Consider the following 16,381-nt stretch of genomic DNA (forward strand, 5'->3'; position numbering starts at 1 on the left):
GCCAAAACAATACATCGGGGGTCGCAGACAAACTTGGGGAATGTTAGACATATGGCCAAAAAGTAGGATTGCACAGTAAGAATGTAAAGAGCAGACAGGGAAATGGGGAACACCGGAACCTGTACTGCAAGGGGTTAAACAGAAGCTTCTCCTGAAAACAGGAGCAATGGCCTAAGAGGGAGCAATCCGCGCCCAATCGCCAAATATTAATGCCCCTGGGGCTAAGTGATGTTACAAAGGCACCATATGTCCCAGAAGTCCACCGCTACCGGCGTGCACTGGGCCTTTAAGAGGCGATCACAATGCACGCAGCGCTACTCCGGGGGATAATCCTAAGCCCCCTAAAGGCCTGAAACCCCTCTGAAGATGAAAAGGTGAAGGCCAGGGTAATTAAACTCCTCTAGAGTAGTTACCACATGGAGAACACAGCAAGGTCCATCAGCATGTATACATATATGTATACATATAGGTACATTACAAAATAAAATAAATTCACATTAGTTTGCCCCCCAGTGCCCTTTCCTGCAGTTTTACTGTACTTTGTGTGTATATATATATATATATATATACATATATACACACACATACATACTTTAACTTATTTATAGTTATTTATTATATTATAATTTATGATTTTGTTTTTCAAACTTTATCATACCCAAGATGTTATAAAGAAGAACGCACAGTAAAAAACAAAATCATATGTAAATAGTTGGTTTGGGCTGCTCGTTCTTAAGAATTACATGCAAAATAATGGTACCGCTTTCAGCACCTAAAATCGGAAAGAATCATACCGCCAGGGAGGTTAAGTAAAAACCCTGAAAACTTTCAACCGGGACAATCGCCCCTTGAACTAACAGGTCTTGTACCGCCCCAAAAAGACTTTGTAAGCGGACCGGGGACAGGCGCAAGTTAGAAGGAAAGAACCTTCCAGGGGGACAAGAGCAAAACCCGATCTTGTAGCCAAACCCGATACGGGTGAGGGTGCACCTTCATGCTGAAGAAGCCTTGTCTGGGGGGTCTGGAGGAGCCCGCTCTCGGCTTGCCAGACCAGGTTCATTTGGATCCTCCAGAGGAGGCCCTGAAAGGCTCGAGCCCTTGTCAATTGACCCTGCGAGATGAAAAAACTTCTTATGAGCTGAGAAGGAGCACCCACATCTACCACGAGGGTGCTTGCCCTTAGTAGCCTGTGGAAGAAAGGTACTCTTACCCTCTGTGAGACCTTTAATGATGTCATCCAGGGTAGCTCCAAACAGGCAAACTCATTGAAAGGGGAGATCAGTCAAGGCCTTTTTAGAAGTCTGGTCCGCAGACTAGCATTTGAGCCAAAAGACACGCCGAAGGACCACTGCCAAAACAGAGAGCCGAGCCACTAGGGGAACCGCATATAAAGAGGTATCACAGATAAACTGCAGCCCCTGGACCAGCTCGTCCGCCAGCTCAGCAAAGGCAGGGGGGGAGCTGTTTTCCTTCCAGGTCACGGTGTAAAAGCTTAGCCCACTCAGTCAGAGCTTGCGACACCTTGGGCAATGGTGAATACTGGCCTTCATGCCGAACCAGCCAGAGTGTACATATTGCGGGCCACAGCCTCCGCCTTCCTGTCAGCCAAATCCTTAAAGGCTAGGGACTCTTCAACTGGAATCGTGGTTGCCTTGTTCAACCTGAAAACCGGAGGGTCCATCTCCTAGGGAACAGTCCAGTTCTTGATAAGGGACTCCTAATAGGGGTATCACCTAGAAAATCGCTTAGGGACCCCTAGGGGACGCTTTGGTCTTCCCCACTGTTTAGCGACAATTATGTCAAAATAGGCGGGGAAAGGAAACACCTTTGCTGCTCTGGATGGCTTGTGAGTGTCAAAGGGAACCTGCGCCTCCGTCTTTAGGGTCTCGCGCACAGATACAATCAGTGCTTCGACCAGCACCTTTTTGTGCGCGGTTGCAGATGTGGAGGAATCGTCCTCACTATCTGAGAACTCCGGGCGCGTGGCCAAATCAGATTTAGGGTCTGATGAGACAGGGGGTGCTTTTCGCTAGCCCGTCGCCCGAAAGTCACTTCCACCCGGGACACAAAGAACTCCAGGACCGCCAACAGTGCATGGATGGACTACACAAAACATGGCCACTGTGCATTGAGCACACAGGGTACAAGAAAATGGTGGCCCCAGGAGGGATCCCTGGGCCTCAAGGACATGCCAAGGCAGCAGCCTCCACCGGGAACAACCCCCCCCCCCCCTCATGGTCGATCATCGTGTCGGACCAGACCACCCACACGGCTCCAGCATGGGGGGGGGGGGGGATGACAGATGAAGGTGGGTGCTTAATGGGAAGGAGGGAAACCCAGAGGTCCGACTGTCCCAAGGAGGGGCCCACATCCACCCCAAAACCCCCCAGTGGGAGAGGAAGGACAGCTCCTCAACATACCAGGAACTGGGTGGGCATCGCTCCAGACAGAACCCCTCTCCATCTAAATGGGGCGCTGTCAGCCAGGAGGAACGCTGCGACTCGGGCCAAGACACTGACGTATGCGACCTCGTGAGGCGTTTAACTCGCAGGCCAGCCCCCGTCCAGTGGGGCTATAGCATGGCCGACCTAGCGCGGAGATGAGGTCTGCGCGCGCTCACTGGCCAGACTGAGATGCCCACTAAATCTAGATTATCCAGCCCATCACACAATCCGGCAGTTGATTGTAAATCTCACAGGAAAAATCCAAGAGAAAATTTGTCTAAAAAAAAAAAATTGCCAGGACCAGAGATCCCAGTAAGGAACTAGGTCCTTACTCCTGACTAGGCAGAAAAAGAAGTACCTATAGCAGAGAGAGGGAGTATACCCCCTGGGACTGTCCATAGGGGCAGTCAGACTTTTTCTGCTGCCTAGTGTCCTGTAGGGGGCAGTATAACCCAATGGTTAAGAAGATCAGGAGTTGTGTCTGTCAATGAACAAAGAAGAAAAGGCAGACTCCTAGTGCAATACTGTCACACATTTTTATTATGAAAGGTACCAATGGGTACTCATATCAGTCAAATGCTGTCCACTCGCATGGTCCATTCATGATATTTTGATGCCTGCCTGAGGAGGTTCATTTGAAAGTTACCCTGGATGGTCATCATGCTTTCGTGACCATTATGGTAAAGGTCTGATATCTCTGGCTGTGTTGGTATTAGAGCACAGGATTGATCACATGTGATTTCCTATCCACACTTATTCGCGCAAAGATGGACTTTGTTTCCATTGTGGAATTTTTTTTGCGCGTGTGTGGGACCTTATATGAATGCATTTTATTGGCAGATTTCATCACCTGTATATAATAATTGAGAAATTACATATTAAGTTATGGTGTATATTTTGGTTGTTTATGGCACTTTTTGTTGGTTCATATATATTTAAAGGGGAATTGCAACAGGTTTTATGTACAGTGGGTATAGAAAAGAATCACCACCTTTAAAATATCATTCAATGGAATGATTTAAAGACTACAGTCCACAAAGGGTCACCATCAAATTTACTGAACTTGAGCAGTTCTGCAAAGAAGAGTGGGCAAATATTACAAAGTCTAGATGTACAAAGTTAGTAGAGACATATCCCAACAGACTAAAGGCTGTAATTAAAGCAAAAGGTGGTTCAACAAAATACTGACATAATGGGGTGATCCTTTTTCCAACTTAGTGATTCTTTTTTTGATTTATTTTTTTCCTGACATGTTGGTGTTCTATCTTTTACTTGTATGTTTTAAGTTGCACTAGTAAATACAGCTGGAAAAAACAATAACTGTCTTAAATTCAGGCTGCAAAGCGGCAAAATGTGATTTTAAGGGGGGGGGGGGGGTGATTCTTTTCTATACCTACTGTATATACAGTACACTCTTCTGTTTTGTATTCAGATAATTACCGAGTGCTGCTTCTACATTATTTTGTATGTTTTTATTTTGGTTATCACCTTTAGCAGAGTTTTTTTTTTTCCACACACACCTGTAGACAGATGACTGCTTTTCAATCTCACTGTGAATAATCATTGTTCAAGTGATTGTAAAAGGGTTGTTTTTTTTTTGAGGTTATACCTACTGCTCTGTGCAATGTTTTGGTGTGCCACCATAGAAAGTGGCTTCCTATGGTAGCACACCTGCAAGCACGTTCCCAAGCCACGCTACCTGTGTACGTAGATACAGACAGCACGCCTTGGCCTTGCCCCCTTGTCACAGGATTTGATTGACAACCGCAGGAGCCAATGGCTCCCGTTTTTGCCTATTTGTCCTGTGAGGAGGGAGAGCACCGCTGCTGTTGGGCACAGCGCTGGATCAAGCTCAGGTAAATATTTATGGGGGCTATGGGGGGAGCTGCACACAGAGGGTTTTTTTAACCTTAATGCAGAGATTGCCTTTAGAACCGTTTTAAGTGAAAACAGCAAATACAAATGCGCATTTCTGTCTGCCAGGTTCATATGCGCAGAAAATCCTGAATCTGATCTTTTCAAAGAAGAACTGCAGAAATCAAAAGAAAAAGCCAAGCTGGGAAAATGTTTTGTCAGGGGAGAATGGGCAACAAACATCTCATATTTATGTGCACCCTAATGCTTCACACACACCAGCCAGCAGTATCCTGTGTGCAGGATAATGTCCTTTGTGTACTAGCAATGAGCTAGCGCTGTTTCAGAACATCACGTGGTTTCGATTTTTTTTTTTCAAAGGCTAAGTCCACCTTTTGCAAAAAAAAAAAAAAAAAAGAATAGAAATAAAATATAAAGACACCCATATCAGCAAAAAATGAGAGTTTATTATTTTTTTTTGTTTTGCAAATGAGAATGCAAAGCATTAAAACCACAAATCAGCAGATCACGGGTGCAATGCACAGGCTCCTGCAGAATCTTCTTCCAGCACCATGTCTGCACAGACCAGTCAATTACGGAGCTGAAGGAAATGTCAATAGACTACGCATGGGGTAATCATTGCACATGTTTTCCATTAAGAACCACTATTCTGTCAGCCATGACTGGCATATGAGACTTAGTTTATGTATTCACAGATCTCTGTGAAGAATGATGCAGCTGTATGCTGGAGTATGCTGCAATATTCAGTGATTATAAATTTTATATCAAGTGACAGCACCTGCGGTAAAAAGAACTATCATACGCTGTCAGGGGAGTGGGGACCGTTTGGGGGTGTGATCTGCTTGCAATTATGTTACACCCTAAATGTGTGCGTGACATGGTTTGCCTTAACGTTTTTGAAAGGTCACAAAATAAGCTGAGCTGCAGTAGCAAGCAGTGCTGTGAGCTGCTGAACAAGAGCAAGGCACATAGAAAACAATTTTCTATGTGCCCTAGCGCTAATCTACATTGTTTTTGCACAGAAAACCGCATATCACTGATCACTGCATATAGTGTGACAGAGCCCTGAGGAGTACCTGTCAGATGAGAAATATAGGTGTTGCCTTTACTAAGGCAATTAAGAAGATCAGAAGTTACCCAAAATCTGACAGCAGCTTGACTGTCTACAGCCTGACCTCACACTTAGTCACTGATCTTCGAAGTTTGCAGTGCGTGAGGTCAGGAAGCTGAAAGGCAGCGAATGTCAGGTAACCCTAAATTCCCCCAACATGGCAGATCAAGTGTCAGGCTCAATGGAAATAATGCTACAACAGGGAATATAAGCCTTTCATAAGTAAGCCTATATAATAATAAAAACTGAAGACTGAATATTTAGATTCTTGTATATGCCTAATTGTGACTGGTTCTCTTTAAACCTGACTCCCGACTTCTGGCTCCGGCGCCGTAGGAGGACGGAGTAACTCACAGCGGCTCCGTCAAACCCCGCATACAATATCAGCCTCACCCGCTCGCTAAGACCCGCCTCTGCCACCCACTCCTCCGGTGAGCTGCGCCGCACTCCCCCGCTCTCACGGACCGCTTCTTGGTGCACGGAGGCACCGGTAATCCAGCGCCGCTGCAGCAGGATATCCATCCACAGGCTGCTCCTCAGACTGCAGCCAATATGGCCGCCGCTTCCACAGTGACAGGCACGGCCCCGCTTCTCACTACACCAGTGCCCTCCTCAGACATGGACCCTCAATATCATTTGATGGCACAAGCGGTGGCTGCCATTATATCCCCCACCATAAATGAGGCGGTGGAGCGGGCAGTCTCGGCAGGGATCTCACAGCTCCGCAAAGAGCTGGGAGATCAGGCCAAAAGGATCAATTATGTGGAACACAGGGTATCTGACTTAGAAGAGGAAATGAAATCCACGTTCTCCAATGAGGCAAAAACCAACCAAACGCAGCAGTTCCTGCTGGAAAAGATTGATGACCTTGAAAACCGGTCTCGCAGGAATAATTTGCGGATCATAGGCCTGCCAGAGTCTTTCAACACGGGGCTACTTTCTGATGTCTGCTCCACACGCATCCCCCAAGCCCTTGGCCTGCCATCCCCGTGCACCATTGAACGAGCCCACCGCCTGGGTGCACCTTCGAACGACCGCAAAACCCCACGGCCAGTCATCGTCCGATACTTGAACTATGCGGACAGGCTTGCAATTCTTAAATCCTTCAAAAATGCCAAGTCTCTCACTCTAGATGGTAACAAGCTGTTACTCTTTGCGGACTATTCCCAGGAGGTGGCTCGCAGACGCAAGGCCTTCCAACCATGCTGTAACGCCTTATTCCAAAAGGGACTGAAATTTACCTTGGCCTATCCAGCTACCCTGCGGTTCACAGACCAATTTGGGGAATCTAAAGCCTTCACGCATCCGGATGAAGCTATGGACTACATCAGATCCCACCTTCACCTGTCCATGGATACACACCCCCCTGCTGGACCTTCCGTCTCTCCCGCCCACAGAGACCTCCGCAGCCCCCGCAAGGAATCTCCCAAGAGAGGCCGTTTTTCTGGAAACTCTTCCTACAGAGATAAACTCCGCTGAACTTCTGCTCTTATCTCTCTCCCACCATTTGCCCCTTGGGGGAAATTAGCCGAGCAAATTCACTGACATCTAGAATTTGTTATTATACTTTCGGCTGCTTTTCATTGCACTACTACTAACAGTGGAGTGGCGCACTGAATTACGCCTGTAGCTTTGACAGGACACCTATCATTTTGTTTTTGTTGTATGTTAATGCATTCTGTATCATATTTCCTTACAGCCTTACCGGAGCCCTGACTCCTCTCGCTCCTTCTATAGCTGCTATTCTATCGGGCTCATCCTTCATGACTTCCAGAGCAGCGTCTCCTTTGCCTTTGCAATAGCAGCGAGTGGACCCAGCAACAGTTCGGTAACGCTGTCGGAGGGTAAGACTTCATGCGGAAAAAAGAGAAGTCTCCAAAATTTATGGTACGTTTTTGTTTTTCATTGATTGTTCTGTTTCTTTCGTCCTTCTCCAGTCCAAGTCCCTTGGATTGTAGACGGAATGAATCCCACTCCCTTCACACTCTCCTTCCTGCCACCCCTATGCCCTCGGCCCCCCCCTTTCATCGCCCTATCTGAGTGATGCTGTACACATCTATCACGACACCATTTACCTGCATCTCACTAATCCTTCTCCTTGATCCCCCTTGATCTAAAAATCGTTTCTTGGAACATTAAGGGTCTCCGCTCTCCCCACAAGCGCATGGCGGTGCTGCGTCACTTGAAGCGCCTGGATACTGACATAGCCTTCCTCCAGGAATCCCATTTGGCCAACTCAGATTTTGATCGCATGAAAAAGCTTTGGGTGGGCCGTGTCTATGGCTCGGCTTCCCCAAAGGGCAAAGCTGGGGTCCTCACATTAGTGCACAAACGGGTAACAGCTGACGTCATCCCAGTGTTCTCTGATGATGATGGCAGAATCCAAATACTTAAATTCACGCACAACTCTACTTCGCATGTCTTAGTAAATGTCTATGCCCCCACCCCTCCCTCTGCCCCTTTTTTTCAACACCTGACCGGGTTACTGGCCCCTCACATACACCTGCCAACCTTGGTGGGGGGTGACTTCAACGCGGTCATGAACCCGTCCATGGACAGATCAATCCGTACCCCACACGCACCCCCATTGCACTCTTCTCCCTGTTCCTTTTTACCTACTTTTGCTGACAGTCTTCTCCTTACAGATGTATGGCGTCTCACATACCCCACTGATAGGGCGTACTCCTATTACTCCCCTCCACATGACTCATTCTCACGAATAGACTACTTCTTCGGTAATTCCTCCATGCTCCCCTTGCTGCATTCCTCGGAAATTGCTGATATGGTTATCTCTGATCACTCCCCGGTATCGGTCTCTTTCACTCTCTCAGCCCCGACATCTAACTACAAACCCTGGCGTTTTCCCTCTTATTTGGCTGACAACCCTGATCTACGGTCTGTACTAGCTGACACATGGGAACATTTTCTATCAGACAATGCCCAACATGTGGATGACCCAGTCCTGCTGTGGGAGACGGGTAAAGTGGTGTTACGAGGCCGGATCATCGCTTTCGCTTCTGCTTTTAAAAAGAAGGCAAATATTGGTTATAAAACGGCCAGCGAAGCGCTCCAATCTGCCCACTCCCGCCTCCAACAGCAGCACACCTCTAGCCATGTGGCGCAATGGAAAGAGGCAAAACATAATTTTGATCACTGGGCTCTGGCCCGGGAACAGTTTCATAAAACCGTCCAAGATCTCCAGTTCCACAAATTTGGGAATAAGTCTGGGAAACTTTTAGCTAGACTTTGTAAAGGCCCCCGCACCAACACTCACATACAGTCCTTAAAAACCTGACTCCCTAAATTAATTTAGCGGATTAGCTTAAAAAAAAAAAAAAAAAAGTGTTGCATACCTCTGGGGTCAGCTTCGCTATAGACGTAAATAGCATCGATGCAATCTAAAAGAAAGAAGGGGGGGTACAACTGTTACATAAGCAAACCAAACGCTGGACTTGATCACCTCTTTTTTCAAAACTTGGCATTCAGAATGTTCAGTAAAGAAAATACCTAGTTTCTTCTACCAGATAACAAGAAATTCAGAAGACTTCAAACCCCACAACAAACTGTTGGGGATGAAACGTATGAGCATCAGGTGAAAACAAGCATCACATGTATAACTGCACACTTTTCTGAAGGTTGACTTTTTAGCTGTAATGTTTACTACCTTTTTGTTCCAGTTACTTAGGAGGTCACGTGATCGCACACCCTCTTTTGCTTTGTCCTTTCATATAGCAGAGGGTGTGTTCGTATAATGGGCAGGCAGAAGATGCCTTCCCACACAGTGGGGAAGCGCTTTTGCCATCTGAGTGCGCTGCATTCCAGCAGCTGCTGGGTTGACAGCATGAATCCTGCTTGGAGCGGCTCTCAATTAACACAGCAGGGCTGTATGGGGGCTGATTGGTCAAACTCGTCAACTTCTTCTAAAGAGGTAAGAGTGTGCTCTGTCCCACAGTCATCTATTTGAGGAAGGCACCCAAAGATGGTCCAAACAAGTGTTTACTCTCAAAAGGGCAGCCTCTCTACTGCCAGCAAAGAGATTTCACTGACCAACACCTGAGCCATAGGATCATTCTCATGTGGACTGACAGTGCAAACCTGTGAAAGCTGCCTTATGGAATCTTTGGAGGCTGTGGAGTGCTGTGGTAGTTTGAGGAGTGTTCCTGTCAGGTGGTATCTGCTTACCCATACGGGATGTATGGGTAAACCGATACACTGACAGCGTGCAGGAGATCTACAGATCGCTGGTGCAATGCTCTTCGGGCTCCTGTAACAAAAAATAAATACATGCACATTATTTTACCAGCAAAAAAAAAAAATGTGCATTTATTTATTTTTTTATACGAAAGGAGCAAGAAAGAAACAATATTCCTTATCCCACCCACTCAGCGCTCATGTGTATGCAATACTCCTAGGATCAACCTTGTATATCTAGCAATGCAGCAAGATGTACTCATATGCCTATATAACCAGCGAAGCAGCTGCTATACTCAAATCATAACATAAAAAAGGTGCGTATAAGAGCCTTAGCCCAAATAAACACTAGCAGCGCTAAAAACCGCCTCTGACGAGGTTGAAGGTATATGGCAATTATTAGCAGCCTAACAAAGTAGTGAATAAATATAAAGCCTTAAAGTTCATGAGTCCATAATATTCTCAGGGTGAAGACACACGAAAGGTTGGAAACTCGTTGTGTGATGAAACACAAGACTTCTTCGTCGATCACTCAGCAACCATCATATCCTTCACCTCACCACTGTGCTCCCCCCCTTGAGAGTGGACACGTACCCTTAACGCTAGGGTTTAGCGCTTTATTCAATCAATAATCCTCCACTTCCGGATGGCGATCCCCTCAGGATTCCACTCCAACTAGTAGGGATATAGGCAGCACCTCCTCCTCTCCTCTCACATAAAGGGGGAACAGATACCTCCTCCTCTCGTCTCACATAAAAGGGGAACAGATACCCAAAGCGTAATATGTACAAACAAGGCTTTATTAAAAGGTTAAAATCACACTCACATGGAATCGGATGTATTATGCGAACAACATATCCAAGGCACAAGACCCGGTCCTCCCGCTACTAACGTTGTCCCCACTGAGCCACACGGTACGGGTGATCCAGCCACCCTATCGCGATGTTGCCCGGACTCAACTGGCGTTTAGTGCTGGGGATCCTCTGGGATGTCCTTGGTGTGGAACAGAATGACCGCGTGCTCACGCCCTGACGCGTTTCGTCGGCACTGGACTTCTACTGAGGGCGTGAGCACGCGGCCACATCACCTCATCTTTATACCCCTATGGGAGGAGGGTGGGGGTGTTTGCTCAACGGAGGGCGGGGTCCTCCGCCACGTGGGCGGCCGGAAGTAAGTCCACCGCCAGTACGCATTCAATCTGCGTTGGCGGCCGGAAGCCACTCCACCGCTGTTCTCCAGGTCCGTTCATCCGGACACTGGAGACACCGGAAGTGACGTTTAAAAGCTCCGCCCCTCGCTGTGTCCACCTATCCTGAACCTCGGAGGGACCGGAAATGACGTACGTCGCTCATCCCGCCCTGCCCTCGAGGCAGGAAACAGGAAAAACATCAGAGATGACGCTTAGAAACTCCGCCCCCCACTGAGTCCGCCTATCCGGAAACAGCAGGGACCGGAAATGACATACATCCTTCGTCCCGCCCTGCCCTCGAGGCAGGAAACAGGAAGTGGAGCCAGCTGTCATCCACTTGTCCGGACCGGAAGCCGGAAGTGGAGCTCCCAGTCAGCACATCCTTCCCCTATGATACACCAGAGCGGAATAAACCCCCCTACGTGCATATGATGTGAACTCCTAAACAAAGCAAAGCCTCATCTAGGTCCCACCCTGCCGCAACTATACTACTCACTAAGGCCGGCTTCATGACCGTCCCTGCGGCCAGTGGGGACATCGCCATATACATTCCCTCATATATTCCTCAACATTAATTGCATTGGCACACACTTAATGCATCCATCTATTATCTCATAACAGATATACAACCAAAATGAAGGAATATGGGTATAGTTGACACATGCCTCAAATATGCAAATCAAATATCCTCAACAGATACGAAGCTAAAAGAATAGGTACAAACACTGATTCCCAGCAAGAGCCTACTATTGCCCGCCAGGCTTTATCCCATCAGTGTTATATGTAAATCAGTGTGACAATAATATGAACACTGGTCCTTAAATTCTCTTGATGAATACTCTCAAAAGTTTCTTAAAATACTGATCATTATGACACGATATTGTATATATTCTACCCTTTGTAATGGGGATATCGCTTCAGCTATCACCTTATGTCGGTGCTCCCCAGGGGAGCACCAATTATACCGCATGTGTTAATGTCTAAAAATGGGCTCACTGATTATAATTACAGTAATATATCTGACCAACTAGGTCCTGGTGTCACCTATCATTCTTGATTGTAGTGCTCCATATCTGGTAACACACTGTCAACATATAAACTAAAACAAACAAATATGCAACAGCCATACAGATGGCCTGACTGACCACTATTAAAACTGTGTACCTGAATCACTGAATAAAACCATATATATACGCAGGAAACTGGTGGTACCGGCTTAAAGCGTGTACCGTTCACTGCAAAAGCTCAATGGGACCTACCCTGCAGGTACCCACGAGCTATTTGACATACAGTACTAGTATCCAGGAGAAAGGGAATATCAAGGAGATATTAGTAGTACTTTGAAAAAAAACAAAACGAAATAAACCCAAAAACAAAAAGCATGTAAACCAAAAAAGAAGAAGAAGAGGGTTCCAATTGCGAAATGGCTAGTACTGATCCTTCTGGACTAGTAATCACTAATGAAGCAGTTGATATCCAACTCCACGTTCATACCATTAGGGGCTAATGCGTTAGTTTGATAGATCCAGAAGGTTTCTCTTTTCGAGAGCTCCCTGACTCTGTTGGAGCCCCTCCATACCTGTCCACCTTCTCAATCCCCCAAAAACGCAACCCCGAAGGGTCCTTGTTGTGATGGTACTTGAAATGTAGAGGAACACTGTGATATTTATAACCCTTTCGGATGTTCCCTATATGTTCTGAGACCCTCTTGCCCAGAGTTCTCTTTGTCCGACCGATATAGATCAGCCCGCAAGGACACTGCAAGCCATATACCACATGCGTGGATCTGCAGGTGATCAGGTCCTGAATCTCGAAGGAACGTCCGTTAGCAGATGATGTAAAGGACGTATACCCCCTCAGATGAACATCAACCTGCCTACAGGCCTTGCAATGTCTACAAGCATAAAACCCAACTCTGTTATCCCAAAAAAACTTTGGTTTTACAGGTGGGTCGAGAACTTTTTTGACCAGTCTATCGCCGAAACTCGGAGCCTTCCGGTAGATGAAGACTGGTTTCTCGGGGGTCATTTTACCTATAAACTTATCCATTTGCAAGATATTCCAATTTTTTCGGAAGATTTGCTCCACCTCTTTATGCTGGATGTTGAGGATATTTGATTTGCATATTTGAGGCATGTGTCAACTATACCCATATTCCTTCATTTTGGTTGTATATCTGTTTTGAGATAATAGATGGATGCATTAAGTGTGTGCCAATGCAATTAATGTTGAGGAATATATGAGGGAATGTATATGGCGATGTCCCCACTGGCCGCAGGGACGGTCATGAAGCCGGCCTTAGTGAGTAGTATAGTTGCGGCAGGGTGGGACCTAGATGAGGCTTTGCTTTGTTTAGGAGTTCACATCATATGCACGTAGGGGGGTTTATTCCGCTCTGGTGTATCATAGGGGAAGGATGTGCTGACTGGGAGCTCCACTTCCGGTCCGGACAAGTGGATGACAGCTGGCTCCACTTCCTGTTTCCTGCCTCGAGGGCAGGGCGGGACGAAGGATGTATGTCATTTCCGGTCCCTGCTGTTTCCGGATAGGCGGACTCAGTGGGGGGCGGAGTTTCTAAGCGTCATCTCTGATGTTTTTCCTGTTTCCTGCCTCGAGGGCAGGGCGGGATGAGCGACGTACGTCATTTCCGGTCCCTCCGAGGTTCAGGATAGGTGGACACAGCGAGGGGCGGAGCTTTTAAACGTCACTTCCGGTGTCTCCAGTGTCCGGATGAACGGACCTGGAGAACAGTGGAGTGGCTTCCGGCCGCCAACGCAGATTGAATGCGTACTGGCGGTGGACTTACTTCCGGCCGCCCACGTGGCGGAGGACCCCGCCCTCCGTTGAGCACACACCCCCACCCTCCTCCCATAGGGGTATAAAGATGAGGTGATGTGGCCGCGTGCTCACGCCCTCAGTAGAAGTCCAGTGCCGACGAAACGCGTCAGGGCGTGAGCACGCGGTCATTCTGTTCCACACCAAGGACATCCCAGAGGATCCCCGGCACTAAACGCCAGTTGAGTCCGGGCAACATCGCGATAGGGTGGCTGGATCACCCGTACCGTGTGGCTCAGTGGGGACAACGTTAGTAGCGGGAGGACCGGGTCTTGTGCCTTGGATATGTTGTTCGCATAATACATCCGATTCCATGTGAGTGTGATTTTAACCTTTTAATAAAGCCTTGTTTGTACATATTACGCTATGGGTATCTGTTCCCCTTTTATGTGAGACGAGAGGAGGAGGTGCTGCCTATATCCCTACTAGTTGGAGTGGAATCCTGAGGGGATCGCCATTCGGAAGTGGAGGATTATTGATTGAATAAAGCGCTAAACCCTAGCGTTAAGGGTACGTGTCCACTCTCAAGGGGGGGAGCACAGTGGTGAGGTGAAGGATATGATGGTTGCTGAGTGATCGACAAAGAAGTCTTGTGTTTCATCACACAACGAGTTTCCAACCTTTCGTGTGTCTTCACCCTGAGAATATTATGGACTCATGAACTTTAAGGCTTTATATTTATTCACTACTTTGTTAGGCTGCTAATAATTGCCATATACCTTCAACCTCGTCAGAGGCGGTTTTTAGCGCTGCTAGTGTTTATTTGGGCTAAGGCTCTTATACGCACCTTTTTTATATTTATTTTTTTAAATAAGTAAACTTATCCTTTAAAGAGGGCCTCGAACCTCTTATCGGTGGCATCTTTAAAGACCAGGAACTCAACCCCCAGAACCCTCAGAGTCAAGTATGAAACGGCAGGGTCAACCGCCAGAGAATCCTACTTTTTTATTCCTCCTCCATTGGGTACTGGCAAGCAAAACACTCACTATGGCCAATTACAGTGATCAGAAGGTGCATAGCTGCTTGAATTGGCTTTGCACACAGTGTCTGTGAACAGAACCCTTACAGGATGACTTGGGTTCACTGGCAATAGCAGGTGGAATGGCTGCTCAAGGTATATTTCTGGAGTGACATTTGTAAACCTCACTCCAGAAATAGTCGTGCACCTCCTATTATATGAAGGTAGATGGGTGATTTGTATTGAAAAAAAAAAAAAATCATGTTACACGGTTAGGATTGCTAGGACTGCTTTCAGGTGAAGGTGATCAACATTCAATCACATTTTTTACATGACCGTCTTACACTTACATGTTCAGCAAGACGGTTGTTGTACCGGCAAAGGCTGAAAATGAGGTTGCAAGTTTGCCGGATATTAATTCCATCTCGTATATGCTGGAACAGAAAAGGAAAGCCCTAAAAAAAAAAAATAAAATAAATATATATTTTAGAAAAACAGAGTTAATGGACACACGTGCAATGGGGTAAAGTAGGCAACATAAAATGTGCAAGAAGATTTAAAAAGTATTTAGCAAAATGATGACTAACAACTATCTCATTCATGCTAAAATCCACGTGAATTTAAATCAAATACAGGACACACAATTACCTTTCCACCTGTTAAAGCGGCCATGTCATTCTGGGACAATGTGAGATGCCTAGAAAGTGGAGGAAAATGGTAATTAGAACGTGCATAAATAAGACAAAATGTCATAACTAGATTCTTTATTTTCTTTAACTACTTCAATGTTTCAACTACTTTTTTTTCCCCGTTTTGACAAGGTCTTGCAAATTTGGATACATATATATTTATTTTTACTATTCTACTTGGAATGAAGAGTAAAAAAACATTTGGCTCTAATTTTTGTCAATGCAGTGTTTACATAGTTTTCGAACCCCTATATATTTACCCCAAAAATATAATCAACAAAGTCTGCCTAATAAAATTCTATCAGATAAGTGCAACTTTTGTGCAATGTAGTGAAATGGCAGTAAACGTTTGCATGGGAGGAAAAAATGAATTAAATAGAGATTGCGATAAATCAGGTTGACCAGTGCACGAATTGGCAAGGTGACGGCTTTTTCACAGGTTTGTCAACGCTAAAAATTAAACAGTATTGTGTGCGCATATGTTTGTATTTGATGCTTGAATGGTGAATGCACACTTATACAGATAAGTCAAGGTCACAGTTGCCACCTGGGGGTTATTTATTTATAGAGAATATGATATTCATATATATATATATATATATATATATATATATATATTTTTTTTTTTTTTGCTCCTTGAAATAGTATGTAGAATCATCAGTACGGGAGTAGTGAAAAGGGGTCTGCATTAGCTGCCTTTTATAAATGGGGTTGTAAGATAGGGGGATTAAGGACAACTTTCCCTTTAGTAACCCCCCCACCTTCCTGAGTGCACTTCACATGGTTAAATACTTGCCTTAATCCCTTTTATAGCTATACTTGCCAGTGGCGTACCAATAGGGGGGGCGGGGGAGCGGTCCGCCCCGGGTGCCACACATTAGGGGGGTGTCAGTGTGTCAGGGAAGATCAGGGTGACACCCGGGGCCGGCCGCCAGACTGCTTCCACCGCGGAGGAGGAGGAACTGTTTAAAGCAGAGAGGATGTGAGAGACTCACTGTCACTCCCTGAGCCCTGAATACACAGCGATCGGCGCTGCCGCAGTTTACTATGCTGGTTAATGAGAAGGCGATTGGTTGCTAGAACCACCTA

At 46.3% G+C, this 16,381-nt stretch overlaps 1 protein-coding gene across 1 annotated transcript in view; it reads right to left on the reverse strand.

Annotated features, from left to right (window-relative positions):
- The window catches only part of USP34 (ubiquitin specific peptidase 34), a 600,284-nt gene that overhangs the window by 104,561 nt on the left and 479,342 nt on the right, over positions 1-16,381 (reverse strand). The window contains exons 61-63 of the mRNA XM_082250967.1: positions 15,252-15,365; positions 14,954-15,058; positions 8,784-8,828 (exon numbers count right to left, since the gene is read on the reverse strand). Of these exons, the coding sequence (XP_082107093.1) occupies positions 8,784-8,828; positions 14,954-15,058; positions 15,252-15,365 (264 nt within the window). The remainder of the gene's footprint in view (positions 1-8,783; positions 8,829-14,953; positions 15,059-15,251; positions 15,366-16,381) is intronic.

Source organism: Pelophylax lessonae (genome assembly GCF_965119305.1).
Source record: "Pelophylax lessonae genome assembly, chromosome: 3".
Classification (NCBI taxonomy): domain Eukaryota; kingdom Metazoa; phylum Chordata; class Amphibia; order Anura; family Ranidae; genus Pelophylax; species Pelophylax lessonae.